Consider the following 14152-nt stretch of genomic DNA (forward strand, 5'->3'; position numbering starts at 1 on the left):
AGGGGAAAGTCGGAAAGTGTTATTTTTGTCTTTACATTGCTGTATTGAAGCTGACGAGAGTGAGGTTTTCACAACGAAAGCGTTGTTTGCCCTCTAGTAAGAGACAGAAATTGCTAGACGGGTCTCGTGCATTAACTTGTTGTCAGTTCGGACGTGTAAGGCTAGTCAGGCACCACGTGATCACCAAATCCGTTGATTCTATTGGACAGATTTGTGGTCACATTTATAATTGTCTATAGCGCCCATCACGATTGTAAATCTAGTACTCTGGTGAATTCACCCGCAAGTTTGGGTGTAGCTGTGAGACAAAGCAGTGAAAATCATTCACTGAAAAAAATGGCGAACGATACCAACGGAACTGATGAAGCCACGGACAGCACAAACAAATTCGTCTCGGCGCTTATTCTCAATTTGATTATAGCGCTTATATGCTTGATCTTGTTTTGCCTCCTGCGGCAAAAGCACAAAATTATTTACGCGCCAAGACAGCTTTTGGTGGAAACTCTGACCCCGGGAAGACGTGCAGAATCGTTCTTTTCATGGGTTATTCCCGCGTTTGTCGTAAAAGACGACGAGGTTTTCCGCTACGCTGGAATCGACGCAGTCGTCCACACGAGATTTATGAAGCTTTGCTTTAAAATCGCTTTGGTCCTTATGCCGTACGGAATCGTCGTTCTGATCCCCGTGAACTATTTCGGCGGAGCGGACTTGAGCGGGCTTGACAGTATAGCTCTGTCGAACATCGTACCAAAGTCACCAAAAGTCTGGGCTCACGTTGTGGCCGCATGGGTCTACACTTTGATCATCTGTTACCTTTTGTACGAAGAGTGGAAGGCGTTTATTGTTTACCGTCAGGAGTTTCTCGGTCAAGGCTTGGCGCAACATTACGCGGTATTGGTGAGAGATCTGCCGACAAAGGTGAGTATCGATCGCTTCAATTATGCACAGTTTATCTTTTTCCGTTTAAAAACTATCGAGGGAAATAAATTTGTCTTAGACGACTTGAAAATGTCAGTCGAATTTGTCGCAGCATGTGCATGCAGCTGGTAGGATAAAGGTGTTCCCTCCACATAAATAATACATTAAAAACAGGCTGATTCAATAATTTGATGTAGTTTTTCTTCGGATGGCGTTACTTACAGTATGCGTGACAGTCTGACGTGACACGTGCTGGTTGTCTCGTTTCGATCACGCGCAACGCTTTGAAAATATAGGAGCAAAAGTTGATGCTTTCCGCATTTGGGTTTTAATTCGGTTAACTGAAAGAAAACTCCAGAAGAAAACAAAAGATTCAAAGAATAATACGAATGAAAGCGTCGCTGGTTATTTTTGTGTGTTTGAAAAACCACGCGCATTGGCTTTTGTGATTCACACGTGTACCAGTTGTGACGTGTCACGTCCCTTGTTTTGTTTTATCAGGTAGTGAATATCATAATTAGTATGATAACACGTATACGCATAGATAATGCAGTGCCGTTTTCATGGTCAGATTGGAAGGTTCGCCTGTTGTACGATAGTCCGACTTTTCTTCGAGCCGGCAAAGGAACCGAAACACTTTAGTAATTTGGAACGTGAATACTTTGTCGTCTCTTGCGCACTAGTCGTTTTTCCCTAGTTTTTCAATCGTTTAGTGGGGTTAACACTTTTAATTCTCCAGCCGCTTTGTCACAGATCTTTTCCGGGGACCATCTTGATGTTTCTCTCAACGAACTCGCCTGAAACACCATCTGTTCAGTGAAGTCTATCTCTAGCGGGAGTTTCTATAAAAATAAAAATAAAAATAAAAATAGGTAGCGCTAATAGGCCATTTCCGAGTTACCTTGTACCTCTGTTTCAAAAGGAGTCTTCCTGCAAAACCTTTCATGTGAAAATTAGTTTAATTTTCATCAGGAAAATTAACCTATAGTGAATGGTTGACACAGAGGCAAAAGGCAACTCGAGAATGGCCTATTCCGTACAGCCATTAACGCTTTACAGTCATCACTTAAGAAATGCATTTACAATAAGTAAAAATACTCATTTGCATCGGATTATGACTAAAAGCTTTTTTGAATACTTACATCGGATTATGGATAAAAAGCTTTTTTGAATACTGTAAGTGTTTTTTGAATGTTTTTTTTGTTCAAAGATTTCTCCATTACGCCATTCGAGTTCAAGCCCGCTAAATAGATTTTCCACGAAACGGTAACCCACAACCAATATATTTTGTCAATAATGTACTCATTTCCATAAAAGCAGGCCTTTTGGAATTCGTTAAAGGAGTGCGTGCCCTTAAAATATAGTTTAAAATCTTTTTGTGCACGCAATTAGCAAGCTATTGCAAAATCTTTCAAAATTTAATACCGTGATTTAAAAAACAAATTTTTACTTATTCTGGCTATTCAGTTTATGAAAACATTACGTGTTCATCTTTATTCTATTATTAATTTCTCTTTTTTTTTTTGTTTTATTCATCAGCTGAAGGATCCAGAAAGTTTGAAGAGCCACGTACAAGAACTATTTCCCGACCAGGTAAAAAAAAAAATTGTGATTACATATGGGTTATTGATCAATCACGAGATCAAGATGGCTGGATATTGCCAAGTTCTGTTTTTTGTGTGTTTATAGACCGAGACAGAGTCGAGGTCCAGAAACTCGAAAAAAGGATTCATTTATACATGGCTTTCGGGGTATTTTTTCTTGCGGGACGCAGCGGGTAGTCCCGAGCGGGCAAGATAGCGCCATCTTGTCCGCCCGGGAAGGCAATCACAGGGCCGGCAGGCTTTGATTCATCTTGCTCACTCACGGAGCTAGCCATATAATAAATATGGGTTATTGACCAAGTGTGAGGTCAAAATGGCTGGATATTGGCCAAGTTCTTTTTTTTTGCGTATTTGTGGACCTCGGCTCCGTCTCGGTCCATAAACACGCAAGATGTAGATCACCTAAGGGTGAGAAAGCTTCCCGTTAAAATATCATTATTACATAAAACAGAACGAGGCTAATATCCAGCCATCTCGACAGAACAAGCTTAGTCCATGAAGGATTTATGCAAGAAAGAACAATGTTTTGTTGCGGGACACAGCGGGTAATCACGAGCGCGCAAGAGAGCTCCATGTTGCCCGCGTGGGTAGCCAATCACAGCGCAGGATTTAAATGGATAGCTTATGGAGCTAGCCATATAATAAACTGAAGTAAGGTAATAATTGGCCAGGACTCGTGTACCGACTTAATTCTCAAAACTGACGTTGCAAGAAATGCATGACAATCATTAAAGAGAAAATATATTTTGACCTTGGGACAGAAACTGAGGGAGTAAGGACTACTGAATTTTAAACACATAAAATATCTTACGATTCCAGGTTGAAGATGTCGTCATTGTCGAAGATCTGGCCAAGTGGCAAGACCTGGTGAATGAGCGTGACGCACTGAAATGGAAGCTGGAACACGCTAATGTGAGTTTCACAGTCATTGCTTGAGTGGCCATGAATTTACGTTAGCTTCCCTGCAAGCCAGCGTGGCTGATGTAGGAAGGAGTACTCTATACAAGCGGAAAGCGGAATCGTAACAGTGAGGGGCTCGCACGGGTTCCTTCTTATTGGGCCTTTTGGTTCTGACAGTGTACTGAACGAAGATATTGAATTGGACATAATGGAGTGAATAACTGGAGAAGAGTGTCACGCTTCTTTGAATGAAATAATGTCAGATGATAATCATGGTATGGGTAAAATAATCGTTGTTTTGCGGTTAATATGTCGATGTATTGTTTGCGTTGCAGGCAGTACTCGAGAAAACTGGAGAGAGGCCGACACATCGGAAGTTAATCTGTTGTGGAGCAAAACTGAATTCTATCGACCATTTTAAATCAGAGCTTGAAGTAAGGAACTAGTTAATTCTACAATTCATTTCTCTGTAAAGTACAAGTGTATAAAAAGCAGTGAACTGTCGAAGAGATCGCTCGATATCTAAAGTGAGAGAAAAGTAAAACCCTATAACTTGTCTCAAACGTTTTGTTTTTTTGTTTTTTTGTTTTTTTGTCTTTGCTCGGTCTTTTGAGGCCTTAATTGTGGAAGCCCGTTAATCCCGTCACCAACGGGCCACAAAAATCTGGTCGTATTAACGGGGTGTCTGTATTAAAGGGGTTGTTTAAATGAAAAAAATGACTGACTGAGCTTTTTTTCGGGCCAATATAATGTGGCCGTATTAACGAGGTGGCCGCAAGGCGGGATTCCACTGTAATTTAATTGACGTGCCTTGCAATAATAAATGCGTTAATTGTTCAACTTCGCGATGTTCAATTCAACTGCTAAATTGAACAGCCGTCATATTGTTGACAATTTCACCATCAACCCACCCATTCCCGCTCTCTCCGTGACCCCACCGTCCCTTCGTATGTTAATAGTCCTTTAAACGAGTTTTCTTAAGACTTTGCTTATTTTCTTTGTAGGCCGTACAAGCTAAATTGGACGCAGAAACAGAGAAGAAACACGACCTTCTGCCCAGCAGTTTTGCCGTGTTCTGTTCTCTCCGCACATCAGCACTGGCAGCTCAAGCCAAGTGGGAACCCTCTCCCCTGACTTTTGACGTTATGCCAGCTCCTGAGTTCTCCAATGTCATCTGGAATAACCTTTCTATTGGACTTTGGCAAAGGTAAAATATACTACTACTGTTTCTGTTTTATTTTACTAATAATTGTGTCGTTCTATAGAGAAATACATAATCTAGGAGTAAATTTTGGTTCTTCTCCTCCTATTTTCCCATAACTTATTTTGCGAAACACTTTTTTTTTGTCTAAGAGGGGTTGGCATTCGACGACCTAATGGTAAGCGGTCCGGTTTCTATCCCCGGCCGGCGATATTGCGTTGTGCTCTTGGGTAAGACACTTTACTCTTACAGCGCCTTCCCCACCCAGGTGTATAAATGGGTATCGGTGAACGTTTAATGCTGGGAGGTAACCCTGCGATGGACTAGCATCCCATCCAGGGGGGAGTAGAAATACTTCTAGTCTCTCCGGGAAACCGTTGATAAGCTCCGTCGGTATATGGATCAATTTGGCCCGACCGAGACTCCATCTGTATTCTGGCAATCAACCATGGTTCGTCTCTTTGTTTACATTTTCATCTCTGTAAAGCCCTAGTACGCAGTTTTCAATTCTCGCACATCTAAACAAAGATCTTAGCTTTGTACTTTCAGAGACTCGGATATGACACTATCACTGCCGCGCCACGTTAAAGAAGAACGTAGTCTCGCATAATTTATAGAATTTTTATCAGTTATGGGTTTAATTTGTTTCCAGAAAATTGCGTACGGTACTGATCTATTTCTTGGTGTTCCTGCTGGTATTCTTCTGGACTGTGCCTGTGGCGTTCACATCAACTTTGGTTGAGCTGCAGAACCTGACGAAAATTGCGCCATTTTTGAAACCAGGTGAGATCACGCAGCCTTTTCTTGGCTAGCCACAAGTTTAGCCAACATGTTATTTTTAATTTTTTTGCGCTTTGAGGGTACCTGTAAGACATTCCTAAATAGACATATGAAAATGCGAATCTGCCAAAATAGAGGCCATCGAATATGTTGCTTGTCATGTGTAGAAAAAATTAAGGCAATGCATTCTTTACTAAAATTTGAATGGTCGTTTCTTTCATGGGCAAGCTCTAAAACAGCTTATTGGGACTATTAACACCTTTGTCTTTTTCTTTTTTCTTTGTAGTGCTGGATCTAAACGCGTTTGTGAAAGGAGCAATTGAGGGTTTCTTGTCAAGTTTAGCTTTGATGATTTTCTTCGCTATTCTACCTTTGGTTAGTATAGAGAGTACATTTCAGGCCCAAAGACAAATCGAAAATGACCGGCGATTGTTGTGTTTCCAAATTTCTCCGGCGTAGTGTGGACGGGGCGTGAATATTCAGTAACCTTGCTCGCCTTGCCACCCCCTACTTCACCCTTATTTTAGTTTTTTATATGTTTTTTTTTTTGGCTCTCGCTCCAGTATTTGCACGCGAGCAGAATGTGGTAAAAACTCTTCGTACGGGAATGCTTGCATCTTTCAGTGATAATAAAAGTAGTAATATTCCAATTGTACGGATAATCTGTTTATCGATTAGACTTGGCTGCTAGTGTTCTTCGACTGTATTTGCATAAGTTAATGCTGTTTGGTACACATCAAAGTCTGGGGTAGGGGGGAAGGTACATGCTTCCCTAAAAAAAATAGATTTTTAGAACCTGAGAAACGCCATTTTAGAAATTCCGGTGGAATTTTTTCACTGTTATAGATGCCGTCAATACACTTAATGGTTATTATTTTAAGTGACTTCCCCCACCCCCTTACACACCAATTTTCCCCTCCTTGTGAAGCCATATTTTTTGACATGCCCCCCTTATTCTCACCATTCCATCCTCCTCCTCTCCCCCCCCCCCTTTCGTAACTAATACTTAGATTAATTTCAAAAGCGAGTATCCATCTTTAACACTATTTCTTTTGTTAGGTCTTGCAACTGTTCAGCAAGCTGGAGGGAATTCCATCCTGTAGTGAAGTTGACAAATCAGTTCTGGGAAAGTTGTTTATTTTCATGGTAATGTCGCCGTTAGTTTATGAGTTTTTCAAAATCTACATTACAATTGTAGCGAGTTACCCTTCTTCCTTGTGGAAATGTGGTATCCACTTAAATAATAACCAAAATTGTTATGTTGTCAAAAAGCCGTTAAAAAAGCTCAGTCACGGTATTTCGAGTTATTTTAGCCATGTACAAAATTACCTTTAAATTGATGGAAACTTGAAAATAGTAGTTTACTTAGATAGAAAATACTTACCAAATACTAAGAATCCATAAAGGAACAAGGATGGTTAAGGATGGAGAAGATTAGCACGGATTACAAACGACGAACTTGAAAAATTCAAGCTATAAACTATTTAAACTACAAAGATGCGCGAACCGTGACGTGGCACCTTTAAAGTAGATTTCGTCAAGGGAGACAGAGAATGATGTCCTTGTATATTTTAAACGCGGAACTCAGCACCAGGTGTTTCCACACACAGCCGAAAACACTTTCTCCTTCATTAATAATTTATCGAAATTTTACTGTCTGTCGCAAAAGGAAATAAGGACGTTGGGTTTGCCACCATTTTTGAAAGCTATAACATATAGTGTAGTTTTTAGTTTAATGAGTTCGTCACCAAAATACAAAGACAAATAACTTAAAATAGATAAACAAATAACTTCTAATGGGCAAATAAATTCAAAATAGTACGGGATGTGACGGGGGAAAACAACAGAACTAGCGTCCCAATTGCGATCTAATCCCCTACTACACTCGACATACACTTAATACATACACTAAAAATAAATACAAGCAAATAAAAATGTGATAAATATGTAAATTACTGTATAAGTATCAAACCTTATTAGTTTCTAGCCTGGAGGACTTTGATAAATAAATATTAACTGAGAGTGCTTTCAGCTGTGGGTTCATTAACTCAATAGTCTATTTTGTAAATGTGTTTCAGCGAATCATGTTATTTTGTAATATACACTTAGGTTTCTACTTTATACCTTTTTATTGAAAGGAGAGTTGCCGTAGAATGGGAATTAAGTTTCCCTCTGCCAGCTTTATATTTTTGTTTTCTTAGCATATATGCGACAAAGTATTATAAAACTTAAACTTACACTTAACTAAGTTATTTTCTATTTACGTTGTTTGACAGGTCGTGAACAAGTTCCTATTCCTGACATTCGCTGGGTCAGCTCTTAATAAAATGAGGGACATGCTTGACAATCCAAGCCAGATTCCATCTTTCCTGGCGGAAGCGCTCCCGTCTCAGGCTGTATTCTTCATTTGTTACATCATGTTAGCTACTCTGACTGGATATGCGCTGCAGCTTCTGCGCATCGTACCACTTATTCTTGTGGCAATTAAACGCAAGTGGCTTGTTAAGACACCCCGTGAGGACGCGTTGGCCTGGAAACCACCGCCTGTTCTGTACGACCGTGTGGTAAGTTGCTAATATTTATACATCTCATATGTGTTCTTTCCATGATCTTCGTTACGGGCTCGTTCCACGATCCTTGATTCATGGTCGCAGGTCCGCGATTCACGATCTTCACCTGCATGTTTGCATGGTGTTTGTGACTATGATTTATGATCGAATCGATTTAAGTATCTGCGATCCAGAATTCACGATGCAGGACGTACAATCTACAATCCACTATCCAGGATACGCGATCTTTGATCCGCGATCCGCGATCCGCGATCCGCGATCCGCGATCCGCGATCCGCGATCCGCGATCCGCGATCCGCGATCCGCGATCCGCGATCCGCGATCCGCGATCCGCGATCCGCGATCCGCGATCCGCGATCCGCGATCCGCGATCCTCGATCCTCGATACGCGATACGCGATACGCGATTCACGATCCGCGATCCGCGATCCCCAATCTGCGATACTTGACTACGATCCATAAACTGCGATACGTGGTCCACAATCCATGTGGGATTTTGAAACCCGCAATCCTAGTGGGTTCCTCGTTGCATCATTTTCTTATCTTTCCAGTTTGCTAACCATCTGTTCATTTTGATTGTGGGCTTGTCGTACTCAGCCCTTGCGCCTATCATCACTCCATTCGTTGCTATGTACTTTGGGTTTGGTTACGTCGTGTGGATGCATCAGACACTCAGTATTTACATGCCAGTCTACAGCTGCGGTGGAATGATGTGGCCAAGAGTCTTTAACAGGTGAAGAAAACACAACCCCTTAGTTCAGTCGCGGTATTTGGTATTTTAAATTGAAGGAAACCTGAAAATAATATTTTACTACGATAAAAAGACCATAAAAGAACAGGGGTGGTTAAGGATGGAGAAGATTAACACGGATTGCAATCTAAGAAGTTGAAAAGTTTGGGCTAAACATTTCAAAATACGCAAACCGTGAGGTAGCTCCTTTAAACCGAAACTAGCCTATCAACATCTAATTTCTTGAAAAATCAAGTGACGAGAATTTGGAAAAGTCATCAACTACAAGATTGTCTTGATACGCCAGCAAATTCCCAGAGCTAGAAAATGTGCCTGTGGCTATCAGTGATAAGGTTTAGCATTTTCGCCTTAAGCTTTGAACGAGAAACACATTATAGAATTAGTCCTCATTACACTGTATTTTGTGTCTGGATTTCTAGCGAAGCAGCGAATTTTTCTGTAGCGCGATGGAAAGTACACCGTAGAAAGAACTGGAAGCAAAACCAAGAGAAAACTAATGTAGGTCCAAAGACTTTTAGACTTGGGTTTGAACATTACCTTTCCCTTCATAACAAAGAGGTGTGGCTCGGCTCAAATTCAATACCTATATGCAGCTAGCATGCACTAAGGATGTGTTCCTATGGGGTGATCTCTGTCAGGGTCAGTGATCCAAGATTTTTTAGATCGTGATAAAGGAAAGGAACCGATGAATCCACTCTGGTCTTGGATTCACCGGCTCCTTTGATGCACCATGATCCAATGGATTTGGATCACTGATCCTGATCTAGATCACCCTAAAGGAACGCACCCTAAAACAAACGTTAACTTAAAGATATGGGAGAAATCCTTGAAACGTGAACTACTCGAAGATGATGGCCGGACTGTTACATTGATCTTTGTCTCGTCTTTGTAGGATGATTATCGCGACTGTCGTGTTTCAGTTGCTGATGTTTGGCGTGGTGGGCTTGAAGCAGTCATACGCAGCCTCCGTACTACTCCTTCCGCTTCCGGTCATCACTGTCCTGTTCTATTTCGTCATCCTGCAGCATTACATCAGACCTTCTGCGAACCTGGCGCTTAGTGCAGCCCATGGCTTGGAGGAACCTGCTCCAAACTTCATACAGGCAAGTTGAGTGTGTGTCGGACATATAGACAGACCAAAAGACGGACATTCCGCCAGACCGACCAACAGACAGACACAGACAAATCGACAGACCTACCAACCGACCGACTGACCGACAGACAGACAGACAGATACACACACACATACACACACACAGACAACTTGGCAGAAAGCCGCTCCAACACAAGGTACATAAACACGTTTACGCAGTAATCCACGGGATGGCTATGGGATAACTAATCTGTCTATTCTATGTTCCTTCTTGATTAGGATTTAGCTAAAAGCTACACAAGGATTCAAGGCGTGCCCTTCCCAGTTCTTGAGCCTTCTGCCTCTCAGAAAGGTGACTCCGCCGAATCGCTCAACCAAGGGCCTGGATCTGAACTAGAAACCAGTCTCCCGCTTACCCCTGCAGCCGAGAAGAACACGGAGGCTGTTTAGAGTACAACAGACTACAAACTGACGTCAACAATCCAGGAAAGAAGTAACGAGAAATTGTCAGAACAAAGTCAAGTGTTGTAGCTATCCATCATGGACAAATTGTTTATTGCGCGCTTCTTAACAACTTATTATTCTTTGTCAACAAAGGTTAATTTGACAGTCTTGGGAGATACTTAGTCTGTAAAGAAAGTATGAGTTTGATTTTGTTGCACTGTTAGTTAAGTTTCATCATGTTCCAATTCTCTAATTTTTTAAAGTCTTAAAGGTTAAGTTCAAGTCTTAGTGAGCGCATTGGGTTCAGCTTGAAGAGTAGTTTTGAAATTTGTCGTCATTTTGGATCATTACTCGCCTTAATTTTCCCTCCGTTCTTCTCCATAACAAAGGAGCTGCGACATAGATTGAGTACATGTGACTTCAGACTGCAAGTATGCAATTGGGGTTCGAGAGAAATTTATTGTAGTTAAGTGCCCAATCCGGAAGAAATGCCAAGGAGTTGAATAAACAATCTGTAGTGTCTAGACAGTTGATATATCGAGGGTCTCACACCGCCCCCCCCCCCATTGTTCCCCCCCCCCCTCACCCTCCACTCCTACGACTCAACTTGCACAGAAGCACACAACTTGCAGACCATAAGCACACCCAACCTCTGGCCTGACCTGGCATTTTGTTTTTCTATCACCCTGTATCTTCCGAGGACAAGCTATAGAGCGTTTCCGAGATAGCTATTTTGGAATTCCCAAAGAAAAGGAACCGTTGGAATAACAGAAGACCTCATTTCTGGAAATAGGGAAATCTAACGGTTAAAGGTTGCAATGATAAGACTACCATGATGCAATGTAACAAGTTCTGTAGGCTTCTCATGAATCATAACTTCGCTTAATCGTTTCAATTTAAACGTGGTACACGCTTAAATATTAAAGGTTAAATATTGCTACTGTTGAATCCATTGTTTAAAGCATTTTCAACCTTTTCAATATGGCGCGTCAACTACATTGAATTGTATTTCCTCTTTCTAGCTATCAGATATCAGTTCATACACACTGCAAGGTTCGAACAATGACTTCAGCAAAAATTTCCTTATATGGCCCATGGGAACTACTTGTAGATAATAATAGTGTGTACATGTAACTGTACGTGTTTCGTAAAACCTCCAAGGCATATAGAGAAAGTGTCTTACTTTTAAGGGCACAAAAAAAAAAACGCTTGTAGAATAGAGTATTAACATCGAGTAGGATGGTATTTAGAATTACAGTTAATCTGGAACGATCGAGTGCTTTGATGGGCAAAGCACGGTCAGATGTAATAAATTTTCTTGTGCTTATGCGGTGTTTCGTTTTCATGCGGCATAAAAACGTCGAGGCGGTTTCCAGAGTGAAATAAGAGCTTACGCGTGAGGTTCCGTCGCTAGTTAAAGTAAGGCTAGCGCTTAAAGGAGGGCAAACTGGGCATGACTCAAGCTTTATTTGACCCCTAAAAGATACCATTGTAAAAACAGTTTTATTCCTGTTAAACGTGCAACGCCTAGTGGTGTCTTTATAACGATATCTTAATTACTTTCGGAACCTTCCGGTATTCATCCGAAGCAAGAAAGTGGTTTAATATTTGTCAAGAACAGCTGACGGCTCAATCAAACTGTCTCAGGACGAGTCTAATACCACTTTTCAATGCCTGTGGTCGAAACGGAATTGAACGGACAAGAAGAACATGGACCTATCCTTTGATAGGAATGCAGGGTTATTCGCCTTAAATTGAAAAAACGTTGGCTCAGTTTTGAAAGACGGAAGAAAATAAAGGATAGCCTATAGCACCAAGAAAGAACTTCCTTACTGCTCACAGCTGTTACTTACCCCTTTGATGACCAGGAAAATTGTCACAAAAACATGCACAGAAAATACACATATCTTTTTAAGGCTCGGTACTCTTGGAACTTGATAACGTTTTTAAGACGCTGCTATACTTCCTGTGTTTTCTTGGTTACTGTGTAGATACTGATCAATTTATTTATTAGGTTTCCTTTTATTTTCCGGGTATTGAGTTCAGTTTTCTACTCTGTAGGATATAGACCCTTTTCATAAATGGCTGCCAATTATAAATTCTTTTGTAACTATTAAAATTAGCCTGACTAACCTCGTTTTTGAGTTGCTAATTCAAAAGAATATTTACTCCCAAACGAGTTTAGTGAGGCTAATTTAAATGCATACAAAAGAATTTTAAATTGGCAGCCATTTATGAAAAGGGTCTATGGAGGAACCTTAATCATACTTTGCAATTCCCCCAAAAGTTGTTCTAAGTTCATGCGAGAAACCATATTTATTATTATTTTCTCGAGTAAGTAAGTTTCGATGTGTTAAAATTCAGTTTTAAACAATAGACCTCAGCACGAGGCTCTGGGGAATAACTACAGAGTTTGTGGGGTTTATTCCCCAGAGCCCCGTGCTGAGTTCTATTGTGTTAGGCTGAATTTTAATATATCGAAATTGGTTTATTAGCAATCGACTGCATCAGTCGCTTAGCTGGCTTAACTGGCAGTAACAGGCTTCATCAACTGGAAGCAGAACATTCTCGTCCCAAGAGGCCGCGCTCCTTTTGGTCAGCACCAAGAATCGCGACCTCTGGGCTGGTTCAACAGCGGAACTCCGCGATTCACTTCATTTCCGTCAAATCTGACAAATCTGATTGGCTTAGAATACGAAACAAAAAATCTGCGCATACTCAGAAAATCGGGTCGGGCCAGAGGTCGCGATTCTTGGTGCTGACCAACAGGAGCGCGGCCTCCGAGGACGAGAGTAGTATAGGGGAGCGCTTTGAGACCTAGCCAATCAGAGCGCGTTATTTGGGACACGTGACGCGTCTAGACCAATCAGCGTGCAGGATTTTCGGCTCAGGTCAGCGGTTGCACTAATGCTTTTTAGCGAGGTCTGGGGCGAGCTCGGTCAAAAGGGGACCGCGCGGGGTTGGACGCGAGGACGTGAGGGGCTGGGGACCGGAAGTGACGACAGACCACGTGATCATAGTTTCAAATTTTATTTACAATTCTAGTAAATGATTGACATTATCCATGTCGGTATCCTCGATGTGGGCTCGGGTGTATCCGTAAGGATACGAGAGGAAAGTGTCGGTATCCACGACGCGTTTGTCGAAGACGACTTTGTATCGTTTGGTTTCTTCGACCGTTTCTAATGTTTTGGTTTGAACATTGCGTTTGATCTTGTGTGGATTGTGTACGCTGATTTCCCGTGGTTCTTCGCGGGGTTCGGTGACTTCCTGGATGACGTTTTCTTTTAACAGGTCAAAGTTCAATTGGGCTTGCCCACGTGTGTTGAGGGTGAAACCGCGTACCTTGCATTCGACTTTACCGTCGTTGGTTCGGTAACCGTAATTCTTGGGGCCAGCGGCCGCAAACTCCACGATGTGAGTACCTGGTTTCAATTCGCTGGTGAATTGGCCGAGATGATCGCCTAAGGGTGGCATGGGTTGCCCTTCTCGATGCGAGAAGATGATGGAATCCGTGTCGAAGTACAGGACTTGTTGGGGTTGGAGTCGACTGAGTCCTTCTCGGTAGAGTTTGAGTCTGGCCCAGCAGGTGGTGAAGCAGGCCACGAAAATGTTGATGTTGACTTGAACGGCTTCTTCGTCTTGGACGTGTTTGTAGACCAATTCGATCATCTCATCGTTCATGACACGAAGGGTTTGAATTTCTTGACTGTCATCAGTCAGGAGGGTGTGAAGCCTGGCGTGGGTCGAAATGGCTTCGACTTGACTCTTGTTCCCTTGTTGCCCGTACTTGCCCCAGAAGCTGTTGAGCATCATTTTGGCCAGAGACCGCCGACCAGGATTTTTTTGAATTTGGTCGACCTCGAGTTGAATGCCTTCTTTGGCCAGGTAG

At 41.9% G+C, this 14152-nt stretch overlaps 2 protein-coding genes across 2 annotated transcripts; one reads left to right on the forward strand and one right to left on the reverse strand.

Moving 5' to 3' along the window:
• Window positions 1-201: 201 nt before the first annotated feature.
• Window positions 202-10818, forward strand: LOC145496455 (uncharacterized). Its single transcript, XM_081476115.1, has 12 exons — window positions 202-918; window positions 2458-2511; window positions 3342-3434; window positions 3758-3856; window positions 4427-4629; window positions 5276-5406; window positions 5690-5778; window positions 6463-6549; window positions 7680-7967; window positions 8524-8705; window positions 9616-9826; window positions 10096-10818. The coding sequence occupies exons 1-12, from the start codon at window positions 337-339 to the stop codon at window positions 10264-10266; spliced, it is 2190 nt and encodes a 729-aa protein (XP_081332241.1). The 5' UTR covers window positions 202-336; the 3' UTR covers window positions 10267-10818.
• Window positions 10819-13293: 2475 nt separating this feature from the next.
• LOC145498421 (uncharacterized) lies at window positions 13294-14113 on the reverse strand. The gene has a single exon (XM_081478350.1). The coding sequence runs from the start codon at window positions 14074-14076 to the stop codon at window positions 13294-13296; it is 783 nt and encodes a 260-aa protein (XP_081334476.1). The 5' UTR covers window positions 14077-14113.
• Between the last annotated feature and the right edge of the window lie 39 nt (window positions 14114-14152).

The sequence above is a fragment of the Orbicella franksi genome, chromosome 9 (assembly GCF_964199315.1).
Source record: "Orbicella franksi chromosome 9, jaOrbFran1.1, whole genome shotgun sequence".
NCBI lineage: Eukaryota > Metazoa > Cnidaria > Anthozoa > Scleractinia > Merulinidae > Orbicella > Orbicella franksi.